The 14,980-nt window shown below is 37.4% G+C and overlaps 1 protein-coding gene across 7 annotated transcripts in view; it reads left to right on the forward strand.

Annotated features, from left to right (window-relative positions):
- LOC104596833 (L-arabinokinase-like) overlaps window positions 1–8,652 on the forward strand; it is a 161,273-nt gene extending 152,621 nt beyond the window's left edge. For 5 of the 7 annotated variants that reach the window (XM_088888061.1, XM_088888059.1, XM_019197693.2 and 2 more), the window contains 5 exons: window positions 6,444–6,662; window positions 7,022–7,187; window positions 7,472–7,543; window positions 7,702–7,905; window positions 8,216–8,652. In XM_088888061.1, coding sequence (XP_088744187.1) covers window positions 6,444–6,662; window positions 7,022–7,187; window positions 7,472–7,543; window positions 7,702–7,905; window positions 8,216–8,332 — 778 coding nt within the window. In that variant the 3' untranslated portion in view covers window positions 8,333–8,652. Of the gene's footprint in view, window positions 1–6,443; window positions 6,663–7,021; window positions 7,188–7,471; window positions 7,544–7,701; window positions 7,906–8,215 lie in introns of those variants that run through there. The other 2 variants (XR_016076348.1, XR_002022626.2) reach the window with 2 other exon arrangements.
- Window positions 8,653–14,980: the final 6,328 nt, after the last annotated feature.

Here is a 14,980-nt window from a genome sequence, read left to right on the forward strand (position 1 = left end):
CTCTCAACTCCTGCTCCCTCTGACCACCCTCACCATTACAGCCTTCATTACCCAGTGGAATAGGTAAAGGAACAGCCCCACTCAAAACAGCCCCACTTCCACCCTCACTTCCACCCTCACTGCTCTCCCCCTGAGGAAAGAAACTCAAAACAGCCCCACTCTCACTGCTCTCCCCCTGAGGAGAAACCCTAGGGTAATAGGGTATCTCCTCAAAGAAGGTGACATCCATGGAGACAAACCGTTTCCTTGAAACCGGATCATAGCAGCAATAGCCCTTTTGAGTTTGTGCATAACCGAGGAAAATGCATTTGGAGGCCCTAGGTTCAAACTTGGAATGATGAGGCCCGAGAAGTTGAACGAAACAAGTACAACCAAAGGTTCTGAGGGGAACAATGAACAACTCCTCAGCTGGGTATAGAAGGGAAAAAGGGGTTTTCATATCAAGAACCCGGGAAGGAACTCGATTAATGAGATAAACTGCCGTGAGGATAGCATCACCCCAGAAGCGAATAGGTACATTGGAGGTAAACATAATGCTTCTAGCTACCTCCAAGATATGCCTATTCTTCCTTTCAGCAACGCCGTTCTGCTGTGGTGTATAAGGACAAGTGCTATGGTGAATAACTCCATGGCTCAGCAAGTAGGAGGTCAATGACTGAGCAAAGTATTCCTTTGCATTATCAGATCTAAGGACTTTGATTTTGGCCCCAAGCTGAGTGAGAATCATCTGATGGAAGTTTTGGGTCAGAGCAGGAACCTCATCCCGAGAACGCATGAAATAGACCCAAGAAAAGCGGGTATGGTCATCAACAAACAGTAAAAAATATCTGTACCCACCCATAGAAGAGATATGATATGGCCCCCAAACATCAGTATGCACAATATCAAAAGAGGAATTACTCCTTTTATTACTTAAAGAATAAGAGGTTCTACAATGTTTGGCAAACTCACACCTCAACTTTGATAACTCAACAGACTCAAATAAAGCGGGAAACAGACTCTTCAAAGACTTAAAAGACAAATGACCTAATCGATTATGCCAAAGCATAACCGGACTCACAGACTGAGAAACAAAAGACTTCTTATCCACTGACTCCTCCCGACGAGAACTCTCTCCAAGCAGATAGATCCCGTTCGTCTCACGGCCAGTCCCAATCACCTTCCTCGTCTCCAAGTCCTGAAAAACACATCGGTCAGGAAAAAAGGTTACTGAACAGTTCATGTGTTTGGTAATACTACTAACTGAAAGCAGGTTAGTATCAAGCTTAGGAACATGCAAGACAGAAGATAAAGAGATAGTATCCGATAGCTTGATGTCCCCCTTGCCTGAAATGGGAACAAGAGAGCCATCAGTAGTGGATACTCTATCTCGGCCAGAGGACAAGTGATAAGAAGTGAACAATGATGGCAAACTAGTCATATGATCGGATGCTCCTGAATCTATTACCCAGTAGTGGTCAGTATTACCTGGAGCTGAAGCATGGTAAGCTGAGGCTCGAGTACCTGAATGTGCAAACGCAGATGTGGCAGGAGCTGATGGTGACTAAGATGGCTGAGCTGAACTCCCAACTTCCTTTTCCAACTATATGAGGGCAGCCCGAACAGCAGCTAAAGCCTCTAGGGATGTGCCTGATGAGGATACTGAATCAGTGTTCACGGCCACATGAGCATTACCCTTCTTATTTCTTAGTTTTGCTGGGACCAAGTGAGAATGTAGCTTCCAACAGGTATCTTTTGTGTGCTTGGGTTTCTTGCAATGTTCACATATCAGATCCCGTTTATCTTCCTTCTTCCGGTCCCTCTCTGGATCACCCCCTGACTTGGGTTTAATAGCTGACAGGGCTGGGAAAGGTGGCTGAGGCTGCATCATGACTTTCCTCCTAGTCTCTTCACTATGCACCAGGGAGTATGCTTGAGAAAGGGTCACACTATCTCTCGTCAATATCTGTTGTCGCACAATGTCATATTCTGAATTCAAACCAGCCAGAAACTCAAATACCCTATTCGTCTTGATTTGCTTTCTGTGAGTCTGCATCTTTGGGACTCTCCCACTCAAGTGTCTCTAGATGGTCAATCTCATGCCACAAGGATTTCAAGGTAGAGAAGTAGACAGAAACTGGCTTCTCTCCTTGTTTAAGGTTTGTTCACCTCACACTTCAGTTCATAGGCTCTGGCAACATTAAGGGGTTGGGAATAGGTCTCTTTCACAACATCCCATATCTCTTTGGCTGTCTTTGCCCACAAGTAATTTCGGCTAATGTGTGGCTGCATAGAATTACACAGCCATGCCATAACCAAATAGTTCCCTTGAACCCACTTGGTGTATGTTGGGTCCTCCTTGGAAGGTTCTTTCACATCTCCCAAGAGGTAACCCAGTTTTCCCCTTCCTCCAATATCCATCATGGCTGATTGAGCCCACTCCAAGTAATTTGACCCATCAAATGTCATAGTTGTAATCTAAAACCCGGTTTCGGATACACTTCCATAACTATTGTTTCCAAAGCTACTTTCTCCCTGACCCTTAAACTCCATCTTTGATCAAAAATCAGTGGCTACAAACTGTTAGAGCCACTATACCAGAAAACAAAGTGAAATCAAGCAGGTCTGAAATCTGATCTGAAACCAACACAAATCTGATCTGAAATCTAACCCAAATCTGATCTGAAATCAATCGCCTATCACAGTATATGCAAGAAATCAACTCAAATCTGATCTGAAATCAATCGGCATGCACAGTACCAGGCAGCCTGTCAAGGTTTTATCCTCTAGAAGAGCAATCTGAGATGCTATTTTCTGAAATCACTACTGTGGGGCCCACTGCTGCGAGAGTAGGATTAGGGTTTCAACTGTAGGTCTGAAATAAATGCTCAGCTGCACTCTCCAAGCAGTCCACACAAGTGGGACTTGTCTTAGGGTCAATATGAAACCCTAAAAACTGATCACCTCTGAGAGGGGGTTCGGCCCAACAGTCAAACCCTAGAAACAGACTTAAAAATAGTTCGGCCTCTCCTTCTAGATAGGTCCAACCTATCTCTACTGATTGCAGTCTCTGAAACTAAAAAAAAACTTACTTGTGGATGACGGTTTACTGCCTTCCAGGGTTACCTGAACCCTAATCGCTGCTTCTTCCTGATTACCAGCTCTCTGCAAACCGCGGCAATTCCTCAACTGCTGCGAACCTCTCTTGGTAATCTCCAAGATTCAGCCGCCAAATACTTCTTCATAAGCTTCCAGCCCTAGCTAGTCCTCATGTGGTCGGCTGGACTAGACAAACATGAGAAGCCCTAGATTGGCTCTGATACCAAGTAGAAAATCAAGACTGTAATCAGTCTTGAATCCTAATAGGTTTTAGGTTTACAAAACAGAATGAAAGTGAGAGAAGGGAGAGGGAATAGAAGAGAAACAGGAGAACACAAGAGGTTGAAAGGAGGGACAGATTCTAACATATCTGCCGCCGCCATTCACTTATTATTTATAGGTTATGTTCAATACATAATGGAAAGGACAGATCTGCCCTTAGTACTTTACATGATAAATAAAGTAAATAAAACTGAAATAAATAACAACTGAATTAACAAACTGACACTACTATAACTGAAACAAATAACTACACATGCTGTCCTACGAACACAGTGGGGACCACTGATGTGGGGCTCACATCAGTGTTCTCTACAGGATAATCATATAAGTGTTTAATCTTATGCTTTTGGACATGGCAAAGGAAACCATTCACCCTTCGTCCTCGTGTTTTTGGTTGTATTTGCTTTGTTCATAAATTGAGTTTAGGCCATAAGAAACATGATTCTTGAGCAATCTGGTGTGTATTCCTTAGTTATTCGTTTACTCAAAAGGGATATAATGCTATGACCCTATTCTTCAGAAGTCTAGTTCTGGATGTTACCTTTGAGAATCTTCCCTACTTTTCTAGATGGGAACCCTCTCCCTCTATTCTTCTTCCTTCTGATTCAGGTGAAACCTTTATTCCTCTTCCCACTATCAAGGAGCCTCTATGACCATCAATTTATAGTGTATTGCAAGCAAGATCGAGAACCCACACCAATATTAGCACCATTTCCCACTCCAACTTCTGATCCACCACCAATGTCTCAACCATTACTAGATCCTCCCTAGTCGGACCTTGATCTTCCCACTGCTCTTCGTAAGGGTAAGCATGCTTGTATTGATCATTCTATTTCACGATATGTTTCATAAGTTCACTTATCTCACTTATCTCTTGCTCTTCGTAAGCCTTTACCTCACCCACCTAGAAAGAGGCGATGGATGAGGAATTTCATGATCTTCAGTCCAACCATACTTGGGACCTCACCTCCTTGCCTCCTAATAACAAGCAATTGGTTGCCAGTAGGTTTATACAATCAAGCATAGACAAGATGATAGCATTGAGAGGTTTAAAGCCCAACTGGTGGCCAAAGTACACAAAGATATGGTGCTGACTATTTTAAGATCTCCCCAATTGCCAAAATGGGCTCCATTCGGGTTATCATATACTTAGCTACTCATTTTGACTAACCCCTTTTTCAACTTGCTATTAAGAATGCCTTTCTCAAAAATGATCTATAGGAGGTGTACATGGAGCAACCCCCTGGGTATGTTGCTTAGGGGGAGGTAGGAACAATGTGTAAATTGTAGAAGGTTATCCATGGGTTGAAGCAATCCCCGCAGGCTTGGTTTAGCCATTTTAATAGTGTGGCGGGAATTTGGCCTGAAGCAATGTAGTGTTGACCATTCTGTGTTTATTTGGAACACCTTGTATGGGAAGGTTGTCTTGGCTATCTATGTTGATGATATAGGTTCATAGGTAGTGATGCACAGGGAATTATTGAAGTGAAGCATCTCATGCAATAACATTTTCAAATTAAGGATCTAGGTTCCTTGAAGTATTTCTTGGGCATTGAAGTTTCCTATTTTAAGTGGAGAATCTCCTTGTCACAAGGGAAGTATGTTTTGGATCTGTTAGATGAGACCAAGCTATTAGGTGCTAAGCCAGTTGAGACACCTATGGATTCCAATGTAAAGGTCACTAATGGTAAGGGGGAGCTATTGAATGATCCTGGAAGGTATAGGAGGTTAGTTGGCAAGTTGATCTACCTTAATATCATCCATCCTGATATCTCCTTTAGTGTAAGTGTGCTAAGCCAATTTATGCAGAATCCTACAACTACTTATTGAACAGGTGTTGTTAGAGTGTTGAGGTACCTAAAGGGTGCTCCAGGTCAGGTCATGATCTATTATATAAGAAAGGGGAGAATTCTCCCTTGAAGGGTATTCAGATGCAGATTGAGTGGGGTCCTCTATGGATAGAAAATCTACCACAAGTTATTCTACCTTCCTATGTGGAAATCTACCACCACTTGTGAATTGATTTGGTTAAAGCATCTCCAAGAGATTGGCATTCCTATTAGCAAAGCGAATTAAGCTCTTCTGTGATAACCAAGCTGCCACACACATTGCTTCCAATCTAATTTTTCACGAGAGAACCAAACACATAGAAGTTGATTGTCATTTTGTAAGTGAAAAGGTGACAAGTGGTGATGTAAGATCAAAAGATCAACTAGTTGATATATTCACCAAAAGATTAAGCCATGCCAAGATGGGTTACATTTGTAACAAGCTAGAGCTTTATAATATATATTCTCCAGCTTGAAGAGGAGCGTTAAAGTTTATTTGCAGGAGTAATATTGTCTTTGTTTCCTTTTGTTTCTTAGTCTTATGTCTTATGTAACTCTTGGAGGGTATTCTTGTAATTTTGGTTTTTATTAGAAGCCTAATAAAACAAAGGTCAATAGGAGGGAGAGAGGTATGTTTGAATCTCTCTCCTGGACCTTATTTCTTCTTTCTTTTTGGACCTTGTCTCAACTGAATCTCTTCCTCTTTGCTTTTCTTCTTTATTTCAACTTTTCTTTCACCCCTTTTTGGCTTTTATCAGAACCTTCTTACATTCCTTGCTTCATGATTTATTTCTCCATTTTATTTTCTTGGAGTGTTTTATATTATAAAATCATGTCTCTCTTATGGTTAAAATATTGATTTAATGCATCCATGCTAACCTGATAAAGGTAAGACAAGTAGGCATGAAAATTTCAAACTTGACTTCTCATGTCCCTGTGAACAAGGATCCAACCGCTAAGAATTATATGTGATGCTCTCATATGGAACTAATCCAGTTATTTAATCTTCTACCTAGAGTTTGTAAATTCTCACTAAAACCTACAATATGTTTCCTAAGAACCATGTTGATAGAATCATGTTGGGTTATAAAATTGATTGTAGAATTTGTATGTTGTATCTGATTCTTACTAGATCCAATATTAGAAAAAACCCAGATTCTATAATGCCATGAAAATGGCCCCTAAGTCTATATGGTGAATGCAATATATCTATATGATTTTTTTTCCAGTTTTAAGTACTAACACTCTCTGCAGTATTAGCGGAACAGACTATGGATCTGTGAGAATAGGTGCCTTTATGGGTCGAAAGATGATAAAGTCTATTGCATCATCTTTACCATTCCATTCATTGTCAATTGATAATTCTCATGAGCATGTGAACGGGAAAATTTCTGACAACATTGAAAAGGATCATGGTGAAATTCTTGAAGCTGAAGCTTCATTAGATTACTTATGCAACCTGTCTCCTTGCAGGTTAGTCAACTCTTTCTTCCACTGTAGTTGTGAAATTATGAAGCTGTCCTTGATAAAAGGGCATAAAACAAATCAATAACTTTCAATCATTGGGTTCTTTGGTACCTATCAGAAAAAAAAAAAAATCATTGGATTCTTTGGTAAAGAAGGCCCTGCAATCCCTGGTCACACATGTTTCTTTCTTTAATTTTCATCTTCCTTTTGGATTGCACCTTTTTCTTAAAAAATATTGACATTCATTTCTTAACCTGATAACAGAATATTGATCTTAAACATATATTATAATTCCAAAGATTTAAGGATTGGTTTTCATATGAAACAATCAAAATAACTTCCAATCCCTTTATTTATGTATTCAGATATGAATCAGTTTATGCAAAGAGACTTCCTGAATCCTTGCTTGGTGAGAAATTCCTAGAGAAGTATGTTGATCATGATGATGAAGTAACAGTAATCGACCTTAAACGTTGCTATGGAGTGAGAGCAGCTGCTCAACATCCTATCTATGAAAATTTTTGCGTCAAGGTTATTTTTTATTGTTGATGGATAATATTATAAAGTCAAAATAAAATATAGAAAGTTCTAAACATGAGTAAGAAGAATATCAAACCTGAAAAACCCGCCCAAGCCCATCCCAAGTGGCATTAGGTTTATCTTAGCTGGGATTTGGTTTGGTAAGCTTTGGCTCTGATTGTTGCTTCTGTATACTTTATAGATCACTGAATGTGCCTCTGTATGGATCAAACAAATTGATAGTTGCTTGTTTGTGCTTATGATAATTACTTGAACACTTTTTAATTGATGTATAGGCATTTAAAGCACTGCTAACATCTCAAAGCTCAGATGAACAACTTTCTGCACTTGGAGAGCTGATGTATCGGGTAATTGTTTAAAATTCCATTTTCCATGTACTTCACTATAACTTCAAGAATATGACTTCTTGGCATAGGGTTCAAGTTAACCTTCTCAGATTAATAATTTTCTTGCAGAAGAGAATCAAAAATCATATTTCTACTTAATAGACACCCTTGTATTGCAGTGCCATTACAGCTACAATGCTTGTGGACTTGGTTCACATGGAACAGATAAGCTTGTAAAATTAGTACAAGAAATGCAGCACAATAAATTGTCTAAATCTGGAAAAGGTACTTTATTTGGGGCAAAGATTACAGGAGGTGGCTCTGGTGGAACAGTTTGTGTCATAGGAAGGAACTGCCTACGGAGCAGTGAGCAAATTCTTGAGGTAACTTTCTTATATCACTAATGTCAAAGAATGTAAAATTAAAATATGATTTTCTCTGACTTCTCTACTGCTAAAACCATAAAACATTCCAATATTCATGCTAATTATCCCTAATTGCTGATTATGTTGTTTCTTTATTTGCATTGCTTGTCAGTTCACAATTTGGTTATGGTTTATAACTTAATATTTATATCTTGGGTCAAGGTTATATGTATATGCTGACAAGCCACTGGCCACAACGTTGTAATGGCTCTAATTTTAATTCCTTTCCATTTTATTCTCTCTCTCTCTCTCTCTCTTTGACCTCTAGATTCAGCAGAGATACCGAAGTGCCACAGGATATTTGCCATTCCTTTTTGAGGGCTCTTCACCAGGTGCTGGAAGGTTTGGGTATTTGAAAATCCGTAGACGCTTCATCCCAGCTTAAGTTAGTGTGTGAACATTGGCAGAAAGGTTTGAAAAGGGAACGCTTATTTTAAACACCAGTTTCTTATAGCAAGGAGGATTTCTATATGATTTTCTTCAAAGTGTTCATAAATGTTACAGTTGCAATTATTAGTGCACGTGGAATACTTGAGCTCAAACTTGGTTTGTATTGGATTGAGAGAAATGAGAGGAGAAATTTTACGAAGTTCTGGGACGGGTTATTCATTCCATACTCCCTTCTGTTTTGTATGTTAAATTAAGTTGGAATTGTAGTTCTACCCAAACTCTTTAATGCAACCCATCATTAGTTTACTGATTTTATCGATACTTCCCCTTAAGCTGGTGCATATATATCACATGTAGTTAATTTTGGTTTCTCATATGCTTTGCTAAGAGTATCTATCACCTAGCTAATCTTCAGTCTTAGCAAACAATAATCAATTATCCTTTATTGTAATCTGCTTATGAATGAAATATCTGTCTACCTCAATTGGACATCCTAATCCTAACTCATGAAGAATCATCTTCTACCAAATTATATTACAAGTTCCATGAGCCATGGCACTATGCCACTACATTGTATCTAACCACTACAAACTATTTCATACTCCCTTCACAACAATTGTGATGGCTGAAACCATCACTGATTACCCAGAAAACTTATTTAGCTTGGTCCAATCCTCAATAATAAGTTGCAGAAGCCTTGAAAGAAAAACCCTAGTCAGATCAATTAGGGAAAAGAGAGATCCATCACTTTACCTAATCTGATACCATACAAAATGTGGTATACTATAATCAGAATACTAGAACAACTCTTATATTTAAGGTATTAACTCCCTATCTTTCATTGAATGCTATTTTTTATTAATCTTGTTAATGATACCCAGAATTCCATGACCCAATCTAACATCCAATCATCCAAGATTTATATGGTGTATTTATATAATCAGATTGGGTTCAGATTTTGCAATATGCATCTAATTAATAATCGAATTGGATTCAGATTTTTGACTCTATCCAACCCGATTATATTATAATATTTATTGATTTTAATATATAAAATTTATTTAACTATATTTAAAAATATAAAAAATACATTTTATGTATTATATTATATATGTATGTATATGTATAATAAATTTAGTATCTTATATTTACATCAATTTATTATATATAAAAGTTGAAAAGTAATTATTTTTTTAATTTTTTTGTATTTTAAAAAATAAAAGCACAACCAGATTAAATCCAAATCTGATCCGAATCCATTAAGATTCAAATTCAAATATGAGGTCACCAAATCCAATCAGATTTGGATGCAAGTTTTCAGCGTCGTTTACAACCCTACCTCTTAGGGTTAGGCTAAATATCCACTTTGTAGATATTTGTTGCATCTTTTCAACAATGTGGGGAGTTGGACGACTATGAGCAATAATAGTATGGTGGCGGGAATGTCATAAGAATGGTTGCCTAAGTGTCACGAGGCTAGTCGTTGGGGCCCCATGCGGCACTCGAATGCGACAAGTAAGCCTAAGCAACAAGCAACAACACAAGAAAAAGTAACAAAGATGGTACACGAGTTAGACAAAAGGCAAATTGTATTGCATTAATGGATGGCAAGCATAAACACATAGTTCAGTGTCGAGGGGATCTCATACTTAACCTTTACATGCTCTTGATTCACTCGACTACCTACCTCCCCTCAAAGAGTGTGTTAAGCTTTTGGGGGAATAACATAAAGATACATCAAAATGATGAAAAATCATACTAAGTAATTACAAGAATGCCATTGGCAATTCCCCCATACAAAAGTACATGCATAGCCCACCCATGACACACACTTGGACACTGGAGTAGCAGTTATAGGCATGATGGATGGCACTTGATGGTGCGGCGAAGAGAACACTTGTGACATAAGTGCAGTAATTTGATACCCTAGGTGCATATCATGGCTCTTGAGGTACCAATTGACCCCAGTCATACTCAGAAGTGGTTTTGACTCAACTCCATGACGACTATAAGGATATACCATGGGCTTGTCAACAATAGGCATGAGGTCAATGTATTGAGCACTCTTTAATCCTTGGTTCTTTACTAGCATATTGGGGAAGCAAAAGGAACCATGGATTTCAAAACTAGACTGGACCGGACGGTTCTGTTTTTCCCTAAACCCGCTTTTTCCCCAAAACCGTTGATTTTGGTCAGAAAATCGCTGAACCGGTCGGTTAACCATTAAAACGGTTTTGACCATTTTTCAAATTTTTTAATTTTTTTAAATTTTTTTGTTAGATGGGCCAGCCGTATGGGTCGAACGGTTGAACTGTTCGAACCAATAACTGAACCCTGATCGGTTCAATTTTAAAAACCATGAAATGAACCATCCCTTTATAGCAATAACCTTGTGCTCTACCACCCACCCTTCTTGAGGTAGGTTCTTTGGTAAAAGAGATACAAGAGATGACAAAGGAGTATCATGACCAGATAAACCAAAAGAAGTCATCACCTGTATAAACAAAATAGGGACAGTAGTACCATAAAAAAAATATTTTACCTTGGAATGAACGATAAAGTTCTGTGCATCAAATCCTTTGGTGAAAAAGCTCTTTGTAGGCTAATCCCCAAGACATAAAGACCCCAAACCCAAAGTTTTATGAGGGCCTATTGTTAATGAATTTCTACATGCCACATCCTTGGGTGAAGAAGCTCTATGTAGGCTAATGTCTAAATCCAAGAGGCCTGAAGGTTTATGAAGCTTTGGACCTAGGGACCCTAGACTTGATAGTCTATGAGGGCCTATTGTTGATGAAGTTGTACTTATCAAGTCCTCTAGTGATGGAAGCTTTAGGTAGACTAATCTCTAAATCCAAAAGACCTCAGACCCAAAGGTCTATGAAATTGGACCTCAAACTCAAAGTTCTATGAGGACCTACTCAAGGTTCAAAGTATCAATACAGGTCGATACACCAGTAAGGCGTATCGACCTGTATCGGTGCTTTTTTTGTGTTTTTTTATTTTTTTCGAATCTGGTTCAAGGGGGTCAGTTTAAGGCCTGGATACCCTCTGAACCCTTATCTGACCCGAAACACCCTCTGTAGGGGCTTATCGGGAAGGCCACGATATGATACATATTGGGCCGTATATTTTGAACCTTAGACATACTGTTAATGAAGCTTTACTTAACAAGTCCTCTGGTTATAGAAGCTCTATTTAGACTAATTCCTAAATCCAAAAGACTTTGGACCCAAAGGTTTATGAAACTCTGGACCTAGGGACCTCGAACTCAAAGGTCTATTACTGATGAAGTTTTACTTATCAAATCCTTGAGAGATAAAAGTTCTATATAGATTAATCCCCAAATTCAAAAAAACTTCAAACCCAAAAGTCTATGAAGTTCTAGACCTAAAGACCCCAAACCCGAAAGTCTATGAGGGTTTATTAATGATGAAACCATGCAAATGTGCCAAATGGTGAAGTTCCAATTCTGCATGTTATGTACAAACAAATGGATCTCATTATACCTAGAATGAATTTTGTCCCCATCAAATAAGGTGCTCCATTATGGCTCAATTTGAAAGGAGTATAAATACAAATATATATAGTACAAATACATAGAAAATAATATAAAATATAAGATTCTATACCCTACAAATTTGTATTTGTACTCCTTCCAAACTGAGCCTATACAACAAAAATATGACAAAATGCCACATTACTTAACAATAGCGTCGTGGTACAAAATTCAAGAGAGTAGGCCACCGAGACTATCAAACAAGCATCAAAATCCATTGGCTAAGAGAACCACACATAAAAATCAAATAGAGGCTTGATTAAAGTGGCAGACCACTCCACAAACTCATCTATATTTTTATGCATGGGTTATGGAAGTTTGGCTGAAAAAGCAAAGTCATGGAGAAACAGTACACCATCTATCATTCACTACAAGAGCAACAAGCAAAAAGAATGCGACGAAGTGATGACACGAAACAAAGTACCACCTATATAGATAAAGACACTATGTACCATACAACATGGTTTTTTTTTTGTGGAAAACAACAGGAGTTGTTGGGGTATCTAAATAGGGTCATATGCCCAACAAAAGATGGATCTCCTATTTAGAGCTCTACGTTCTAGAGATATATTTTGAATATCGTCTCTAAGAATTTTTCAAGAGTCACCAAAAGAGGTTCCATGCCTCCACAAGTAAGAAATGGGTAATTAGCCATTAGCAAGACGCATCTTTCTATGTGAGAGTTTGTGGCGATGACAGCAATACCACTTTCTTCACTTAAGCTAGATCAATCAGTGTATGCAAAATGCAAAGTAAAGAGAAACAAACGGTCCCTGTCAACAAGCTAGCAAGAGATGCACTCAAGTTCAGTAAATCTATCAAGAAAAAAGAAAAATAAAAAAGTTAAGCAAAGAATGACTGGAACTGCTAAAGGTTATACAAGGGAAGTCTGGCAGAAAAACATATGATTAAAGTGTTGTCCATGAATTAACGACATTAATTCATAAATCGAAATCTTCAAACAGGAGACCTTCAAATTCATAAAGATTTGGCATAGACCTACAGGGTTAATTGTATTTTGAAAATTGACCTGTTATGTTAAAGCCAGGACAACATTCAGAAAAGCGGCAACACCACCGCCATTAGCAACAGTGGGACCAAAGGAAGGAGTAACCTAAGAGAGGAGCGAACCAAATGGAAATCGAACACATCCCCTTCAGCTCATGCAAGGATTCTAAGTTTTGGTGTGGATCTCTGACCCTTGGCAACCAACGTGCTAATATCGAACACATTCGTTTACGCATTAAGTGAAGGGGCAGTGTTAATATTGAACACACCAGTTTTAACAATTTTTTTTATAATTTATCAATTTTATCTATATCTAATATTTTTAATAATATAAAAAAGAAACCATGTTTTTTGAAAGAATGAAACCATCTGTCTTGCCGATGGATAAGCATTTTTTCAACCATCAGAATTAAATGGGTTAATCCATAATATCATAGTTCAATAATAAAATCTTTAAATAGAAATAAATACAAAAAATTATAAATAATAAAAATTATAGAAAAAATGGCTTTATATTAACCATATTAAAGAAAAATAAGTCTGCTAAATAATAATTGTTTTATTGATGTTAGAAATGAAATACAAGATTTAAAACTAACCCAAAAATAAAATCATTTTTCAATTTCATGGGGAATCGACAATTCAACCTTTTTGATCAAATGTACTAACCCTTGATGTTAGAATTTGTTGATGTTAAAATTGGCCATGAGGGCAGAGATGGAAATTTGTTGGAGTAGAGTGTCACCTCGTCTATTAAGGGAGACCTGAAACCATAGAGACATCAGAGACCCCGGGTGATCCTAGGGGTGTGGACTCTAGCGATTGTCAGTAATGCCAAGGGAAGAAAAGGAGAGATGGAGAGATTAGTGATATGAGTGAGAACTCAGTAAGAGAGCTAGAGAGCTCGGTGAGAGTGCTGGAGAGCTCAGTGGGAGAGCTGGAGTGCTCGTGAGATTTGTGTTGAGGTGTCCAATGTGTCTTGTGCATAGTAGTGTAATGCAATGTTGTGTTATCCAAATGAATGAGGGGCTCACCTATTTATAAGAGAGGGAGACATGTCTCGCACACATGGTTGGACCTCAATCCATTTATTGCTCCCTTGGTTGACACGTTATGTACACATTCTATGCACATGGTAGTCAAAGGGCCTGCATGGAATGCACTGGCATTGATGCTCTGTTCAATTTGGCCATGTGTTGCTTGTGCATGTTATGAATTGGTACCAGGTTAGCTCATCGAAATCAGGTCAGCTCGGCCTAGTCAGGACAACGTGTCAAAATGAGGTCAGCTCAACCAAGTTATGTTAGGTCAGCTCAACTAGGTGAGCCTACTTAGTCAATTGATAACTTTGCCCCCAACATGCTACTACTTAGTGATTTCTGATTGGTTCTTGGCTTTGGCCATAGCAAAATTAAATAATAAAAGTTAAAAAATAAAAAAGACACAAAAAGTCATTAATAATCTTATATATATATCTATTAATAGGAAATGGATGTTCTCTGCATCCAGGAAATTGAATCTACTCATATGAGTGACCCCACGTGAGAGAAACCCAAATCCGTAGTAAGGGATTATTACAGCAATTACCGACTATTACAGTAATTAATAGTAATTACTATAAATAACAGTAATTACTGATTACTATGGTAATTAATTACTATTTAATAACTATTGATTATTACAACAAATTTAATAAATATATAATTAGTGATTATAATTAATAATTATTGTTAATAAAAAGATATTTACTTTAAATTAAAATTATAAATTTTGTTATTAATAAATACTATTAATAAATTTAGTAATTATTGTTATATTAGAAATAACTAAAAATGTTATTAAAAGTATTGTTATTGATTATTTAATAAAATATTATAATTACTGACAATTACAGGTAAATAATGTTAATTTAATTTAATTTTGGTAATTATTAACTTAATGAATATTGTTAATAAATCCTATTCATAAATTTAATAATTATTGTTATATTAAAAATAACTAAATAGTATAATTAAAACTATCATAAATGATTATTTAATTAAATAGTATAATTGCTTATTATTATTGATAAATGTT

The sequence above is a fragment of the Nelumbo nucifera genome, chromosome 5, assembly GCF_055504915.1.
Source record: "Nelumbo nucifera cultivar China Antique chromosome 5, China Antique-T2T, whole genome shotgun sequence".
In the NCBI taxonomy this organism is placed as follows: Eukaryota; Viridiplantae; Streptophyta; class Magnoliopsida; order Proteales; family Nelumbonaceae; genus Nelumbo; species Nelumbo nucifera.